The sequence below is a fragment of the Coenobita brevimanus genome, chromosome 85 (genome assembly GCF_032717465.1).
Source record: "Coenobita brevimanus isolate Jiangsu-jjx chromosome 85, ASM3271746v2, whole genome shotgun sequence".
NCBI classification, from domain to species: domain Eukaryota; kingdom Metazoa; phylum Arthropoda; class Malacostraca; order Decapoda; family Coenobitidae; genus Coenobita; species Coenobita brevimanus.
Genome location: NC_137038.1, coordinates 8,025,095 through 8,041,534, shown reverse-complemented (window position 1 = coordinate 8,041,534; position 16,440 = coordinate 8,025,095). Strand labels below are relative to the sequence as shown.

Genomic DNA, 16,440 nt, shown 5'->3' with positions numbered 1-16,440 from the left:
GCACGTATGGTTTGGTTATATGGTTACCACCCTGCGTTGTAAATAGTTTCTTGGCTTACAGGAAACCATTTGGCTTGTCACTCAATGTAAAGCCACCTGTATAGGAAAGAAAAGCAATAAGAAGTGACAGGAAAGATGGGAGAAATAAAAATAGAGGAGGGCAGGCACAGAAAAAGAATGATAAAGGCTAAGGAAGAAGTAGGCAGCACTACACCAAGTGAGTGGATGATGGTCGCCACCACGTACCACCAATTCGACTTCTATGCGACGAAAAAAAAAGGCCAATAAATAAATACTGGCAATTAATTTCACTACACCTGGTAATTTCTATAACCCCTTGACAACGAGGATGCATTTTTTAAAAACTGTTTTATTCTTGCTACCTTCAGAAAATATTATTCAGGTTGAGAAAATTCTGTCGTACTGAAATGATTGCTGAATTATTTAGCCCTTCAGTTTGAAAAGTCTCTCCCTGGGTGAATATAATTGTCAGGATGAAGCTGAAAGATTTTAAATAATAATAATAATAGTAGTAGCAGTAGTAGTAGTAGTAGTATGGTAATAATAAAAATAATAATAACAACAACAACAACAATACTAGTAATAGTAGTGACCATCATCCACTCACTTTGTAGTGCTGCATACTTCTCCATCTTTATTTCTTGTGCTGTGTCTGCCTCCTCTCTACCTATGCCTCTCATCTTTCCTGTCACTTTTAATTACTCTTCTTTCCTGTTCAGGTTACTTTATATTGAGTGATATGCCTAACTGTTTCCTGTAAGCCAAGAAACCATTTATAACACTGGGTGGTAACCAAATAACCAACCCATACGTGTTCCGTACGTGTCAACATGGGTTGGCGGAGGGTTAGTGCCCTTCCCGGTAAAACAGCTAGCTCAGAGACAAAAGGCCATCTCTTAAGGGATTATACCGTTTGGCTATAGATAGACAGACAGATTGGTAGGTAGGTAGGTAGTAACAGTAATAATAGTAGTATCAGTAGTTGTAGTAGTAGTAACAGTAGTAGCAGTAGTGGTGGTGGTGGTGTGGTAACAACAATTATAAATGGATTGATGCGGATAAAACAGAAACTGCACTCATAAAACTGTGGTTACTTTTTCGAAATCGCACACTGCCAACTTTCCTCCAACGTAAAACGAAAACAATAATTATGAGGGAACGCAATCTATATTTCTTCCACTTTAACTTGGCCCAGATTTTAGTCCTTTTGCAGATTATTTTACGTAGCACTGTGGCAGAATGAGACTGTGCTACGGCTCTAGGCCTACATCTTTTCCACTGAACTCCATTGTAACTAGCATCATGTTCTAGTGTTAATTGTTACAACTCAACATTCAAGACAGAGGAGGCAATTTTACGCCAAGAAAAGAGGATGATGATGAGCAATAAAAAAGTATTTAAAAAAAAAAAAAGAGCATAACACGGTATAAAGTGAATGAAATGGGTGACAGTGGCTGTTTTCAGTGATAAATGAGTAAGTAAATTATTACGTGAGAGATGTATTTAAATAATGTAACTGCAACCCCAGGCTTCTGAACATGAACCCGGTGGACTGCAGGCTGAAGTTGCCCTCCTCCTGCAATCCACCTTCATTCTGGTAGGGAGGGAACTGAAGGACGTTTGTATATCCAGGCTGTGGGAGCCGCCCGTTATATTGATGCCACCACATTAAGGCGTCCATCTCAACCACCACATCGTACTGAAGGCGTTAAATAAATAAATAAATAAACATAAAATTCACGTTTATTACTCACGTGTCTGTCATGGTGAAACTGGCAGTGATTGACGAGTTCCCCACAAATGAAGAAGGCGGTATAACAAACAGCCTCCTTCTTCTGCGTTATTATCAGCAGTGTAATGTGATGTTATAGTGAACACAGTAAATATTTACGCTTCTTTGGTATGAAACTTTCAAATGCACACTTATCTCACACTTGTTCCCTTGCTGGTAACACTATCTTTCTTCTACTGAGAGAGTGGGCTTGTGTGAGAGAGTGAGCGAGTGAGTGCGTTGCGAGTGAGAGGCTGTGAGAGAGTGTGTTGGGAGAGGACGGAGGGTTTGGCTAGCTCCACAGGAGTAGGTTCGGAATTATCCTCCTGTCTCACTCCTCCCTCCCTCCCTCCCTCTGCCACCAACAATCTTCCTCCTCCCTCCTTCCCGGTCTTCCTATAGTACTTCCCTCTTCTTTCTTATTTTTCGTCTCCCTCTTCGTCCTTCCTTTTTTCCTGCCTCCTCCTTCATTCTTCCTATTTCCCATCTTCCTCGTCTTCTTCCCGGCCTTTCTCCTTCCTTTCATCTTCTTCTTCCGCCCACTGTCCTATCTACTCCCTCTTTCTTTCCTCCTTCATTTCCCGGTCTCCTTCTTTCCTCTCCCTGTTCTTACCCCTGTCTATCTCTCTTTCGCGCTCCTCCTATTACCTCACTCCCTCCTATCGTAGTGAGTGCTCCCCCCTTTCTCTGTATGTTTATATGTATGTATGTGTACGTACATTAACGTGTTTGTATGTAGATATGTATGTATACATGTATGTATATATGTAAGTATGCATGTATGTGTGCGTGTATGTGAGTGCGTGTGTGTATCTCCCTTGCCTCACACTTACTCTGCATTCTGAGACTCACTCTAACACCCATCAACTCCTTCAATACGAGGGCATTTCTGCATTTTTTCTCTTTGCTGCAGCCAAGCCATCTTATTCACCAGCCACAAAACTACGTGAAATGAGATGAAAAAGGACGGAAATCTGGGCCAAGTTGAGGTGAACGAATTAAATGCTGTAAATGGTTGAGGAGGCGGGGGTCAGTCTGAGGCATTTCTCTCTCTCTCTCTCTCTCTCTCTCTCTCCTAGGGAAACTGGCGGCACCTCACACGATGGGTCTTCGAGGTAATAACACACACACACACACACGCACCTCTCTCTCTCTCTCTCTCTCTCTCTCTCACAGGTGTGCATAAGTTCATCTTCTCCACAGGTGTACATACTGACGTTGGTGCCAAGTGACTTTTTCTCGTCTCCCGCCGTGTCGGCCACCACACCACCATAGCGTACGCAGAAACCTTTAATTGGAGAGAGAGAGAGAGAGAGAGAGAGAGAGAGAGAGAGAGAGAGAGAGAGAGAGAGCATTATTAAAAAAAAAAGATAAAACGCTGGAGAACGGATGAGTATCAAGGAAAGAGTACTGGAGAACGGATGAGCACTAATCCACACACACACACACACACACACACACACACACACACACACACACACAAAAAGGTTCCGGAGGACGGATGAGCATTAATAATAAAAAAAAAAAAAATGCTGGAGAACGGATGACCATTATATTTAAAAAGAACTGCAGAATGGATGAGCATTATTTTCAAAAAGTACTGGCGAATGGATGAGCATTATTATTAAAAATTGCTGGAGGACGGATGAGCATTAGTAATAAAAGGTACTAGAGAACGGATAAGCATTATTAAAAAGGATCCTGGAGAATGGATGAGCACTATGAAAAAGTGTACTGGAGAACGGATGAGCATTATTAAAAAGTGCACTGGAGAACATGAGCATTAAGAAAGAGTACTGGAGAATGGATGGGCATTATGAAAAAGAATACTGGAGAAAGGATAAGCATTATTAAAAAAAGAAGAAGAAGGACTGGAGGACGGATGAACATTAAAAGAGTGATTAATTAAAAAAAAAAAAGTTGAAAAACGGGTGAGCATTAAAAAAATTTAAGGCGCTGACGAACGAACCATAATTATAAGTGGGTAGGCTGAGTTGGCAGTGTGTGTGAATACTATTGATAACCTGTGCTGGCATCTGTCACCAATAAGGCTTCCATATGGTGGTAGGAGGAGCCGACCACCATCCACACACTTCATGTAGTACTACCTACTTCTTCTTTCACCTTTATCATTCCTTTTCCATGTCTGGCCTCCTCTCGTCCTATTTCTCCCATCCTTCCTGTCACATTTTAGTACTGCTCTTTGCACTTTAGGTAGCTCTACACGGAGTGACAAGTCTAATGGCTTCCTGTAACCCGGGAAATAATTTACAGTGCTGGGTGGTAACCAAATAACGGGGTGATGTGGAGCCTACTATAATGTCCCTGCTCAGTGGATGGAGACGCAAATACGGCGTCCATCCAGCACCAAATCTCCACACTCTTCCCCGCACCTCGCTGTGGCAAGGTGGTGTCTACGCAAGGGAACATTGGTTCGATGCACGGGATGACTGCAGGGGCAACTGCTTACCTGCGGTTGATGGATCTGCACGGTCTATCAGACCGGTGTAGCCCAACAACAACGTCTTCTATATTTACAAACCTCCTTGATCTTAACACCTCTTTTAGTTTAATACTTCTATTGTCGAAACAGCTCGCCTCAATAACGCACGGGAGAAGAAAAAGGGCGTTATATGCAAAATAAATCGCAACGGAGGAAATACCACGAAGCCTCTTGTGCCACTTAAAGATAAGTCCGAAATTCTGAGGCAAATAATCCAATGGTGTACGTCAGAGTATGTTGGAATAAGAACACTCCGCTTCATATGTTCCTTTTACTCTAACTTGGTCTAAAATTATCATCCATCCATCTTGAATCCTGAGTTGAACACAAGAGACTGACAATGAATTATGGTAAAAGAACTAATGGTGACAGTAAGAAACTTTGTAAACAGAACGTAAACATGTCAAACGGGGTGTTCTTAGGTGAAACTAGGTCCCCTAATGAAACGGGGAGTTCTTACTGAAACTACAATGTGATTAATGAAGTGGGCTGTTCTTATTGAAACTTAAAGGGTAAATAAAACGATGTGTTCTTACTAAAATTAGAACGTGACTAGTGAAACGGGATTTTACTGAAACTATAGCGTGACTAAATGAAACGGGATGTTGTTATTGAAAATAGAACATGACTAATGAAACGGAGTGTTCTTCCATAAACCAGAAGGCGACCAAATGAAACAGGGTGTCATTGAAACTAGGCGACCAAAAGAAACGAGGTGTTATTTAAACCAGAACGTGACAAAATGAAACCGGGTGTTCTTACTGAAACTAGAAGGGGACTAAATGAACCTGGGTAAGTGAAACATTTATCCAAACCTACACAATCGACTACTTGCACCTGAGTGAGCGATTTATTTTGCATTTTACACCTTAACATTCTCTTCTATACCGCACATACCGCTTTAATTTTGAATATTTAGCATCATTAAAATACAAGAGGATATTGAGATGTAATGTGCAGAATAAATCGGTAAGGAAAAGGTGTCACGAAGTCTCCTGAGCCACACACAATGCACACCTATATATGATCCCGGCCTTAGCGATATTAGCTCAGTCTGCTGGTGTGGGCGTGTTTTTTTTTTTTAAATAACAGAACGGAGGAAGGAAAAACAAATGGGGGAAAAAAATAATCCATACACCAGATTACTGGTGTCCTCTATTCATAAAATATTTGTAACAGTTAGACTTGAACAGTTGTGGGTTGAAATTTGGAGGAAAACAACTCTGGGGAAGCGAGTTCCAGAGAGATGCAGTTCGGGGAATGAAAGAATTCTGATAGGCAGAAGTTCTGCAATATGGTTGAGTGACATTCCAGTCATGAGCGCTACAAGATGCCCGTGTAGCATGAGGGAAGGCATGGAGAGGTGGCACCATGGACGCAACTTCGTCTGAGCATTTGCCAAAAAAATATCTAAAATAATGCAAGGGAGGAAACATTCCTTCTTACTTGCAGGGGAGGTAGTTTATATGTAATGGCAGGGTTGTTAATGATTCTAACAGCTTTATTCTGAATTTTGTCTAGTTGTCTTAATGCAACCTTTCCACAACCATTCCACAAGGGTGAGCAATATTCAAGCTGAGAGCGCACATGACTCTTATAAAATTATAGCTAACTGCTCATCGGCGAAGAAGTTACGGACTCTGTACAATAATCCAAGTTTCTTTGAGGCGGTTTTAGCAAGTGATCTGACATGAGAGGTCCAGCTGAGGGCACTGTTAAGTGAGACACCAAGAATTTTAATACTTTTGGAGATGGGAATATTAGTAGCACTGAAGGTAATGTACGAAATCTGGCAATATCTGTCTATTAGTAAACTGTATATATTTAGTTTTACTAGCATTAAAAGAGACAAGGTTGTTTTGTCCCCATTCACTGATTGTAGCTAGATCTTGATTTATGGAGATGGCTGTACTGAGTTGAGAGGTAGAGATATTAGACTTTGTAAATGGATGTCTGAGTGTGAATGAACTATGTAGTGTTGAGTCATCTGCATATGAGTGAACGGGATTGTGAGTGACAGATAAGAGATCATTAATATGAACCAAAAATAGGGTTGGCGCCAGAACTGATCCCTGCGGCACGCCGGCGTTAATTGAGTGGAAATTCGAATATACATCATCTACTTTTACTCTTATTTTCCTGTCACTAAGATAAGAAGAAATCAAAGGAACAAAAGACGTTAGTCCATAGCAAGGGAGTTTGGACAGCAGGGAACGGTGCCATACTCTGTCGAAAGCTTTAGAGATACCAAGAGCTACTGCATGAGTTTCTCCAAAAAGATCAATTGATTGATGGATGGTATGAGTTAAGAGATTGAGTATGTCAATGGTGGATCTTTCGTGGCGAAAACCGTATTGTCTATCACTAATTAAGTTGTTGGATTCAAGATGTTTAACAATATGCTTATTAATTAAAGTTTCAAATACCTTACCAAGAGAAGATGTGACAGCTATTGGTCTGTAATTGGAGGGGTCAGACGAACTTCCTTTCTTCGGAACTGGGTGGATATTGGCTTCTTTCCATGAATTTGGGAATAAAGAAGTACGTATGCATAGTCTGAATAATTTGGCTAGGACAGAGGCAAGTTCAGGGGAACACTTTTTCAAAACAATTGGCGGAATTCCTGGTGGGGCAATGCGAGAAGTAAATGAATAAATGTTGCACGTTAGACATATACAACGTTGTTCTGCCGTCCCCGCAACACAGGAAAAATCGCCAAGTGGAAAAAAGGAGCGTTAAATATGGGCTACCCTGATTAGTAAGTGTAGCTCCAAACCCATCTGAAGCGTGAACCCAGTGGACTGCAGACTGTTTTCCTTTTTCTGCAGTCAACCATCCTATTTTCGGGTGACGGGGAGGGAACTGAGGGATGTGTGTACGAGCATAACTGGACAGTGGAGTGCCAAATGAAGGCATCCTTCTCACCCACCAAGCTACTCAATACCTGAATAGGATCAAAGTCTGGCGCAGAATGTTCCATCTCCTTAAGGAACCATTTTCTAAACCAGAGCTTAACTGGATATTCCCCCCTCCCCTCACACACACACACACACACACACACACACACACTTAGCAACCCACACCATAACGGAAGCAGTGATTCTCTCTCTCTCTCTCTCTCCCAGCAACGCAAGCCATAGCATAACAGAAGCAGTGACGCCATCGACAAAAACACCAATGGGAAGGAAGTAAAGCGTGTGACGTCACTATTACATCATAGTCCCAGAATAGCAACAAAGATGGTGGGTGGCAGGTGGGGGCTTGGCTTGTGGTGGGGTCTTTATTCACACACACGCACATACCTTACACACACACACACACACACACTTCGCACATCCATTCCCCAACACTCCCCCACACACACTCATACACAAAAAAAAAAAAAAACTTAAACACACATGCCTCCACCCCCCATAAGCCCATAAACACAATGCATCCTTCACAAACACTATTTCTCCCCCCCCCGTGTGTGTGTGTGTGTGTGTGTGTGTGTGTGTGTGTGTGTGTGTGTGTGTGTGTGTGGTCACGAGACTTGGTGCACATTCATCCTATATACCACATAAACAGGTGACATGTGATTTATATTTTTAGTGCTACCCACACACAAACTTGGTCCAACAAACACACACCTGACACCACAAGCATACACATGACCCTCCAAATCTGACTCCACAAATACACCTGGCCACACAAATTCCTAGTTGGACCGTTTAATCACAATACATACCAGATCACCCAAGCAGCAATCAAAATGACTCTTTCGTGAAACGTCAGTAAATGTAAACAGTTTACACACACACACACACACACACACACACACACACACACACACACACACACATCACTTCTCAAACAGCGCCTGTGAAAGGTCAGTAAAGTAAACAGTTTGCATTAAGCTCCAAACACGCGTGCGCGCACACACGCTCATACACACCCACACCCACCTACCCACACACACACACACACACACACACACACTCACCCACCCATCAACCCTCCCCCCCCATAAAAACAGCTGCAAGGGAACAGTGCCAGTGTCTTTGTTAACACGCAGTTCTATTTTGGAAAGATGACTGCATACCCATGCCTGCAAGCACACACGCATGTACACACACTCAGATACCCGCACATACACACACAAATGCACACGCGCGCCCTTACAAGCACCAACAGACGGGTAGGCACACATTCGCGCGGATGCACATGCACACACATACTCTCACTCTCTGTCCTCACGAGCAACACACTCAAGCAAGTTGACTGGTGCACACACACACACACACACACACACACACACACACACACACACACACACACACACACACACACACACACACACACACTGTCGGCAAGGGAACGGTGCCAGTGTCTTTGTTAAAATACAGTTCTATTTTGGAAACATGACTGCATACCCAAGCCTACAAGCACCCACGCAGGCATGTACACACACACTCAGATACCCCCCCAAACAGGTGCCTACAAACACCGACAGATGGTATGCACACATGCGGCCGCGCACGCACATATACACACATACTGTGTGTGTGTGTGTGTGTGTGTGTGTGTGTGTGTGTGTCATATTTACAGATCACTGCTGTCTCTCCGTTGTGAACTGGGTGCAATATTATAATCTATGCACGATGACACTGAAGTCTTCGTGTGCTGTGGTGAAGGTGAGGTGATAGTGTGGTGAAGGTGTGGTGGTAATGTGGTCAGGGGTAGTGGTAAAGTGAGGACTGTAGCACCAGTCGAACAGGGCGGTACTCCCGAGGTGGATGGCATGCTTGCGACTGAGAGAGCTGGAGTTCCCACTTCACCAGCCCTCAAGATCTGCTCCTGACCATCTCCCATTGCTGAACCTTTTCGACCTTTTCCTTTACACGGAGAGTAGGCCAGCAAACTCTCATAAACCTCTACCATCAAGTCTCTACACCACACTCCATGCACATCAGATATCACACTTATTTCCGTCCACCCTTATTTTTATGCATGGCGAACACCTACAGTATAATCTGGGGTATGAATTATTTTTATTTTTATTTAATTTGTTTTTCTTTCCTCTGTTTATCTCCTTAAAATAAAAAGAAAAAGAAAAAAAAAGAAAAATGTTCAGGTGTGGTGGTAATGTGGTTAGGTGTGGTGGTAACTGGTAATGTTGTCAAGTGTGGTGGTAATATGGTGACGGTGTGGTGGTGGTGTGGTGAAGGTGTGGACGTAATGTGGTGGATATGTGATGGTTATAATATGTTGTCGTGTGGTGGAGGTGCGATGGAGGTGTGGTGGTAGTGTGGTGGACTGGTGGGGGGTGATGCAAGTGGTGAGTGTGGTGGTAGTGTGGGTTGTGTGGTGACAGTGCAGTGAAGGTGTGGTGGTAGTGTGGTGAAGGTGTGGTTGTAGTGTGGTGACGATGTGGTGGTAGTGCGCTGAAAGTGTTGTGGTACTGTGGTGAAGGTGTGGTGGTACTGTGGTAAAGGTGTGGTGAAAGTGTTGTGGTACTGTGGTGAAGGTGTGGTGGTACTGTGGTAAAGGTGTGGTGAAAGTGTTGTGGTACTGTGGTGAAGGTGTGGTGGTACTGCGCTGAAGGTATGGTGGTACTGTGGTGAAGGTGTGGTGGTACTGTGAAGGTGTGGTGGTAGTGCGGTGATGATGTAGTGGTAAAGCGGTGAAGGTGTGGTGGTAGTGTAGTGAAGGTGTGGTGGTGGTGTGGTGAAGGTGCGGTGAAGTTGCGGTAGTGGTGAGGAGTGGTGGTGGTATAGCGTGGTGTGGTGTGTGGTGTGGCGCGGTGTGATGTGGTGGGGTGGGGTGTGGTGTGGCGTGGCGTGGTATGGTATGGTGTGGTGTGGTGTGGTGTGGTGTGCAGTGGTGGTTTAGGGTGCCGGGATAAATGAGGGATGGAAATGCTGTGGCAGTGAGGTGTGGTGTGGTGAGGTGTGGTGAAAGCGTGGTAGTGTGGTGAGGTGTGGTGGCGGTGTAGTGTGCTGTGGTGTGGCGAAGGTGTAATGTGGTGGTAGTGTGGTGAGGGTGTGGTAATTGTGGTGGTGGTGGTGGTGTTGGGTGCGGGGATAAAAGTGAGCGTCTGGTGGTCCACTGATCCCATTCTTGCCACTTTATCTTCTCCCTCACACCTGTCTCTCACCACTGTCCTTACACCTACTTACCAAACTACACTCCTGCCTGCTTACCGGTCTACTTACCTACCTACCCACCCATCTGCTTACTTACCCACCAACCCACCTACTGTCCAGTACTCAACATACTTACCTTCTGACTTTCCTATCCTTACCACCCTATCTTACGACCTATTTACGCGACTGACGATGTTGTGTTGTGTACTTCGTCCTTCGCCTTTCTCATTCTATCTCTGTGTTTGCTCTCCCCTCGTCCTAATTCTCCCTTTCCCTCCTCTCACTTTTGATTTTTCTCCTTTCCACTTCAGGTGGTTCTAAACTGAGTGAAAAGCCTAATGGTTTCCTGTATGTTTCCTGTAACCCAGGAAATCATTTACAACGTTGGGTGGTAACCATATAACTAATTTCCGGGGCGAAGAGGAAGCTGCTATGTTGTCCCTGTTAACGGGGTAGAGACGCAAAAGCAGCACCCACCCAGGAACGACAGCTTCACACTATTCCCTGCGCCTCGCTGTGTTGATGCACTGTCAACTTCAGTGGAATATCGGTTCACTGCACGGGACACCCCTGCACGAAATCCAAATCTTCAAACCTAGATTAGCCTAAGATCGAACCCACGTCTCTTAAAACAGCAAAATCACGTTTCTAACCACTTCACTATCACCTCATACCCTACCACACCACTGCCACCAACACACTCGCAAAGCCTTCTGTAATTACCAAACAGATCTCCCCAATTATCTACCAGTCCTTACCAATACCACACCAATACTAGACTATCATTTCCACACCACTAACACCATACCACTCATATCATACCACCAATCCACACCACCACTACCACACTATCATTACCTGACCAATACTATACCATACCACCAATGACACACTACCAATACCTGACCACCGGTAGCACACTAATCATTCCCATATCACCAATACCACACCACACCACACCACAACACCAATACCACACCATACCATACCATACCACCAATACCACACCAATATTACACCACCAATACGACAGCATACCACACCACCAATACCACAACTACGGTACAGTTTACACAAACACCAATCCCAGAGGTTTCCCTTCATCCTAACATATTACGCAACACTACTGCTCTCTCTCTCTCTCGCTGTTATGTCGCTTGTTCAGAACGGTTGTAGCTGTGGTTCTGTTCATAAAGGCTGGATCGTACTACTATTACGAGCATTTAGCGAACTGTGTGTACTTATATGGTTTGAGCACTGACCCCCTGATGTTACTAATTGAGAGAGTGACAGATTGTCTGCCGGTCACTCAATGGTCACTGGCTGCTCCTCTGAACTGTCTGCTTGCATCCCTTCACCACTACGGCGGGCACGTAGCACCAGTCTAGCAGCTAACTCTAACTCCTTTTCCGTCCAGCTCTCTAATGCAAGAGTTAACCGTTATTCCCAGTCCTTCACGTACGCAACACGTCAACTCTGGAACTGTCTTCCTCTATCTGTATTTCTTACTGCCTATGACCTCCGGTCTTTTAAACGCAGTGTGTCCAGACATCTCGAAATGAACGGATCTTGAATTTGGCTATTATCTTGCTTTTATTTTTGCTTGGACAAAACAATCTTGCGGGCTTCTGGCCTCTGGTTCCTTCTTCCTGGCATTAAAAAAAATATTCTGGTTTACACAAGGGAGCTGAGATTTGTGAATTCAGGCCCTAGAGATAATATACGAGAGGGCCAACAGGGGAGGAATTACAGAAGACAATTTATGTAGACTGTGAAAGGAAAATAGATGAATGCGGTGAAAAATTGTTTATCTCGGTAGCAGCATGTGGAGGGGTAGCAGTCTTCTCTACCTAACGCCAGGCCATTTTATTCTGCTAGGAGTATATCATAGGAGTCAGAAAGTGTGTGTGTGTGTGTGTGTGTGTGTGTGTGTGTGTGTGTGTGTGTGTGTGTGTGTGTGTGTGTGTGTGTGTGTGTGTGTGTGTGTGTGTGTGTGTGTGTGTGTGTGTGTGTGTGTAAAACTCTATGCATTTTGTCACCCACATTTCACAACTGAAGTCGCAGGTAGTCTTTTCACCTTAACTTGGCCCAGAATTTCTTTCTTCTGCAGTTTATTTCACGTACATCAATGGCAAAGAAAGACAATGCTATAGTTATACACCCTATCAATAGCACTTCTTCGTGACCAGCAATATGTTAGAATTAATGTATTGCTACAACAGCACTGAGGATGGAGAGATGGCAATTTTAGGTCGTTCGTGAGGAAAAGAGTATAGCGGCCAAAACACCCCTCAGAGAACAGCAAGTACCACCAAACTTTAGTATGTCACCTATTGGATTCCCTGTGGTTTCCAGGAAATTTTCGCTACAAACATTTCTCAGGAATCGGAGTTTTGTTATATACAGATTTTACATGCAAGGTGAATTTGACACAGCTAAAGCCCGATGATCTGATTCAACGAGGAGTGAGTTATAGTTTTAGCACAGGCATTAAACACTGTATTGCCGGTTTGTTTTCATCTTGGCCATTTCTACAAGTCGAATACTGCGTCGTGGCTGCGTGAAATTTGACGAGCCTTTACGACACACCAAGTCTCCTTGATTACTAATAAAATTAAGTCTCCAGTCTGACTACATTTGGCACATCGTTTTAGCACAGGAAATAAAAATTGCACAACCGGTTTGTTTTTATCTGACGGAACTGGCCACTCCCACTACGCGAGTGTAGGTCGCGGCTGCGTTAAAATTTGATCAGCCTAAGTCGCGACATAGTCTTCTTGGTTACCAGTCAAATTTACCCTTCAATTTAACTACACCTGGCCGTCTACTACGCAGAAAAGGGAACACAGATCACTGTCAGACGAAAACAAACACCCTATAATTCTTCCCGCCATTTCAGCTGCTCAACGCCAACACAACACCTCACATTTTTCTCACCATTGACTTCAACCCCATCGCCTCGACGGATAAATCTATCGGACAGGAATTACCAAACGCAACTGTTCTCCCACACAAAGCCCTAAGAAGCATCTGGGTAACTGCCAGACCGGGATAATATAGAAAAAAGACGGGCATGTAGGTCAACTATGGCGGCTGACCAGATGGCGCGAACTCGGTTATGGGACGGTCCCGATATTTTAAGGTTCTCTGTGCTAGATTACCTCGCCTTACAATGAGAGAGAGAGAGAGAGAGAGAGAGAGAGAGAGAGAGAGAGAGTAATGAAAACGGCAAACTCCACAAGAAAAAACTAAACAAACTAACGAAACGACGAACTAGAAAGGCTAAGCAATGAAAAGCAACAACCCAATAAGGAATAATTACGAGAGTGAACTAGCCGCAGCCATCACTTTGTCTACGGGCCAAACATCACATTCCACCAATTTTGGTACAAATCGGATCAAAACTGTCTGAGATGATCTTCCCCTGTGACCCTGACATCTGACCTTCCTCTATGATCCTGACTTTTGACTGACCTCAAAATTATAATTCTTTATCCCTGTCTTACCCTAAACCCTTCCTCAAAGTTTCGTCTAAATCACATAACACGGCTGAGTTGACCATGTCATGAGAAATTGACCTTTTACTTGCTTTAAAAAAAAGTCAATCCCTTGCCCGATCCTCAACCCTTCCACCAAGTTTGCTCTAAATCAGATCAAAATTTTAAGTTATAATGTTCACTCACTGGCACGTGAGTATAACTATGATCTTCACTGTAAGTCTGACCCCTGACTGACAAACCAACATCACACCCCTACATTCTTGTCTTATACTCATCCATTCCACCAAGTTTAAATCTGATGAAAATTGTGTAAATTTAATCTTAAAAAACAAAGGTAAATACAAAGGTGTAACCCCAGAACGTCCCTCAAACATTCCACCAGCTTGACTAAAATCGGATAAAAAAAAGTTTGTTCACGTTCACTGCTTTTAACCGAGAGGGATGCCTTCACGTGCTGGCACCGATATGACCGGGTGGTGGAGCTGCCCAGTTATAAAAACATCCCTCAATCCCCTCCACATCCCCCAGAAGCAGGATGGATGGCTACAGGAGAACGTAAGTTGAAGCCTGCAGTCCACCAGGTTTATGTTTTAGTTGAGCCTGGGGTTGCAGCTTACTACTACTACTACTACTACCAGCACCAGCACCACAACATCTACTACCACCATTACTACTACTACTACTACTGCTACTACCACCAACACCACCACGACACCTATGACTACTACTACTACTACTACTACTATTGCTACTACTACAACTACGACTACTACCTCACCACCACGACACCTACGACTGCTACTACTATTACTACTACTACCACTTCCACCATCCAGACGATGTATATTACATTCTCCTGTCAGCAGACGATTTTATTTAGCTTTGGGGAGACTTTTGGAACTGGAGGGGTTAGATACAGCCTTCAATAACCCCTTCACTACTAGAAGTCTGCCCTATGGTAAATATTATCACTTGTCTGGTGGTAGCTATGGACGAAGGCGAAGCCCTCGCGAGCCTCTCGTCAAATAGTGGCATTTTCTCACATAAGCCATAGCCGCTATGATATGAGCGGCCAAACCCGGCCCGCCAGACCGTAAAGGTTTTTTGAAGCTGATGTCTCAGCAACCACGGGGCCGATCACTTCATGGTTTGCACCATATGATAGCCCATTCTTTAAGATCCGTTATCGACAGGTTTCATCACAGTCACGCGCCAATTGCGGCATGTCGAAAATCTTCAGAAGGGGGCCACAGGCCAGACAGTTCGTCGTAAAGGCATGAATCTTGTTAGGCAGATGGCCATCAATATATTCTAGGTATCCTCGGGGTGTAAGGCGATATTTCAAAGCTTTTGGATTTAAATGGCCTCGCTCGTACCTCGCCGACAACGGTGTATTACTGGTAGTAGAAAAAAGAGGAGAAAAAAAAGACAAAAAATGCATCACTGGATTGAGGGGGTAAAAAATGGGGGTAATAAACAGACGACTAGTACCATTAACCCTCTCATGGTCGGGGTAAGCTTTAGTAATCTATCCCCGGACGATTTTACGATTTTATTCACCTAAGCCTGGGTTATAGGAGCCTAGGTGTGTGATGTTTGTCTTCACTCAAATGTGTGTGTTGGCCGACATTTCAAGCTTCCAAGAAAAGATGTGTGTGTGTGTGTGTGTGTGTGTGTGTGTGTGTGTGTGTGTGTGTGTGTGTGTGTGTGTGTGTGTGTGTGTGTGTGTGTGTGTGTCTTGCCAGTGAGAGATAGCAAACTCTCTCTCTCTCTCATTTCCTTCTTCCTCCTACTTTTCGTCTTCCAGCCTTCTCCCCTCCTTCCCCCTTCTTCTACTACCTCCTTTCTTTCTTTTGCCTCTCATTCTTTCAACTCACCATCCTTCCCCTTCTTCATTTCCTCTTTTCCTCTTTCAACCTCGTCCTCCTTTCCTCCTTCTACCTCTTCCCCTTCCCCTTCCGCCTTTCTCCCTTCTATCCCTCCTCCTGCCCGCTCCTCTTTTCCTCCTTTCCTTCCTCCTATCTATTCTCTTTCCTCTCTTTCTTTCCTCCCACTACCGCTTCTCCCTCCCCGTCCTCCTTTCTTCCTTCCACATGTTCTTCCTCCTTCTTCCTTCTCTCTGATTTTCTCCATCTACTTCCGCTGGATGGTTTGGTGGGTGGAGAGGGGCCTTCCTGCTTCACTTTGGCGAAATCCCATATTGTCACGCATCTATAATCGGTTTGTTTTCATCTGATGGAACTAGGCCACTATTACACCTTGAGTACTCAGGCGCGGTTGCATAAGATTCGAAGAGTACTATTTTGAGGTAGGAATTAGAGTCCTTGTTTCCTATACTCCTTTTACTTTAACCTGCAGTAAAATTGTCATCTCTTCACCCTCAATACACTAAAATATCATGCTAGTCAAGAAGGTGTTACGAAAAGGACGTAGAGCCGTAGTATTGTTCTTTTCTGCCATTGAGTTACGTGAAATAAGTTACGAAGGGAAAAAAATCTGAGCCAAATTTATGTGAAAATA

At 44.0% G+C, this 16,440-nt stretch overlaps 1 protein-coding gene across 2 annotated transcripts in view; it reads right to left on the bottom strand.

The window, feature by feature from the left end:
• The window catches only part of LOC145410335 (uncharacterized), a 140,994-nt gene that overhangs the window by 108,477 nt on the left and 16,077 nt on the right, over positions 1-16,440 (bottom strand). Inside the window, exon 1 of one of the 2 annotated variants that reach the window (XM_080280471.1) lies at positions 1,776-2,053. The exons of the other annotated variant lie outside the window; for it this stretch is intronic. Coding sequence (XP_080136597.1) covers positions 1,776-1,786 — 11 coding nt within the window. The 5' untranslated portion in view covers positions 1,787-2,053. Of the gene's footprint in view, positions 1-1,775; positions 2,054-16,440 lie in introns of those variants that run through there. 2 annotated transcript variants of the gene reach the window in all.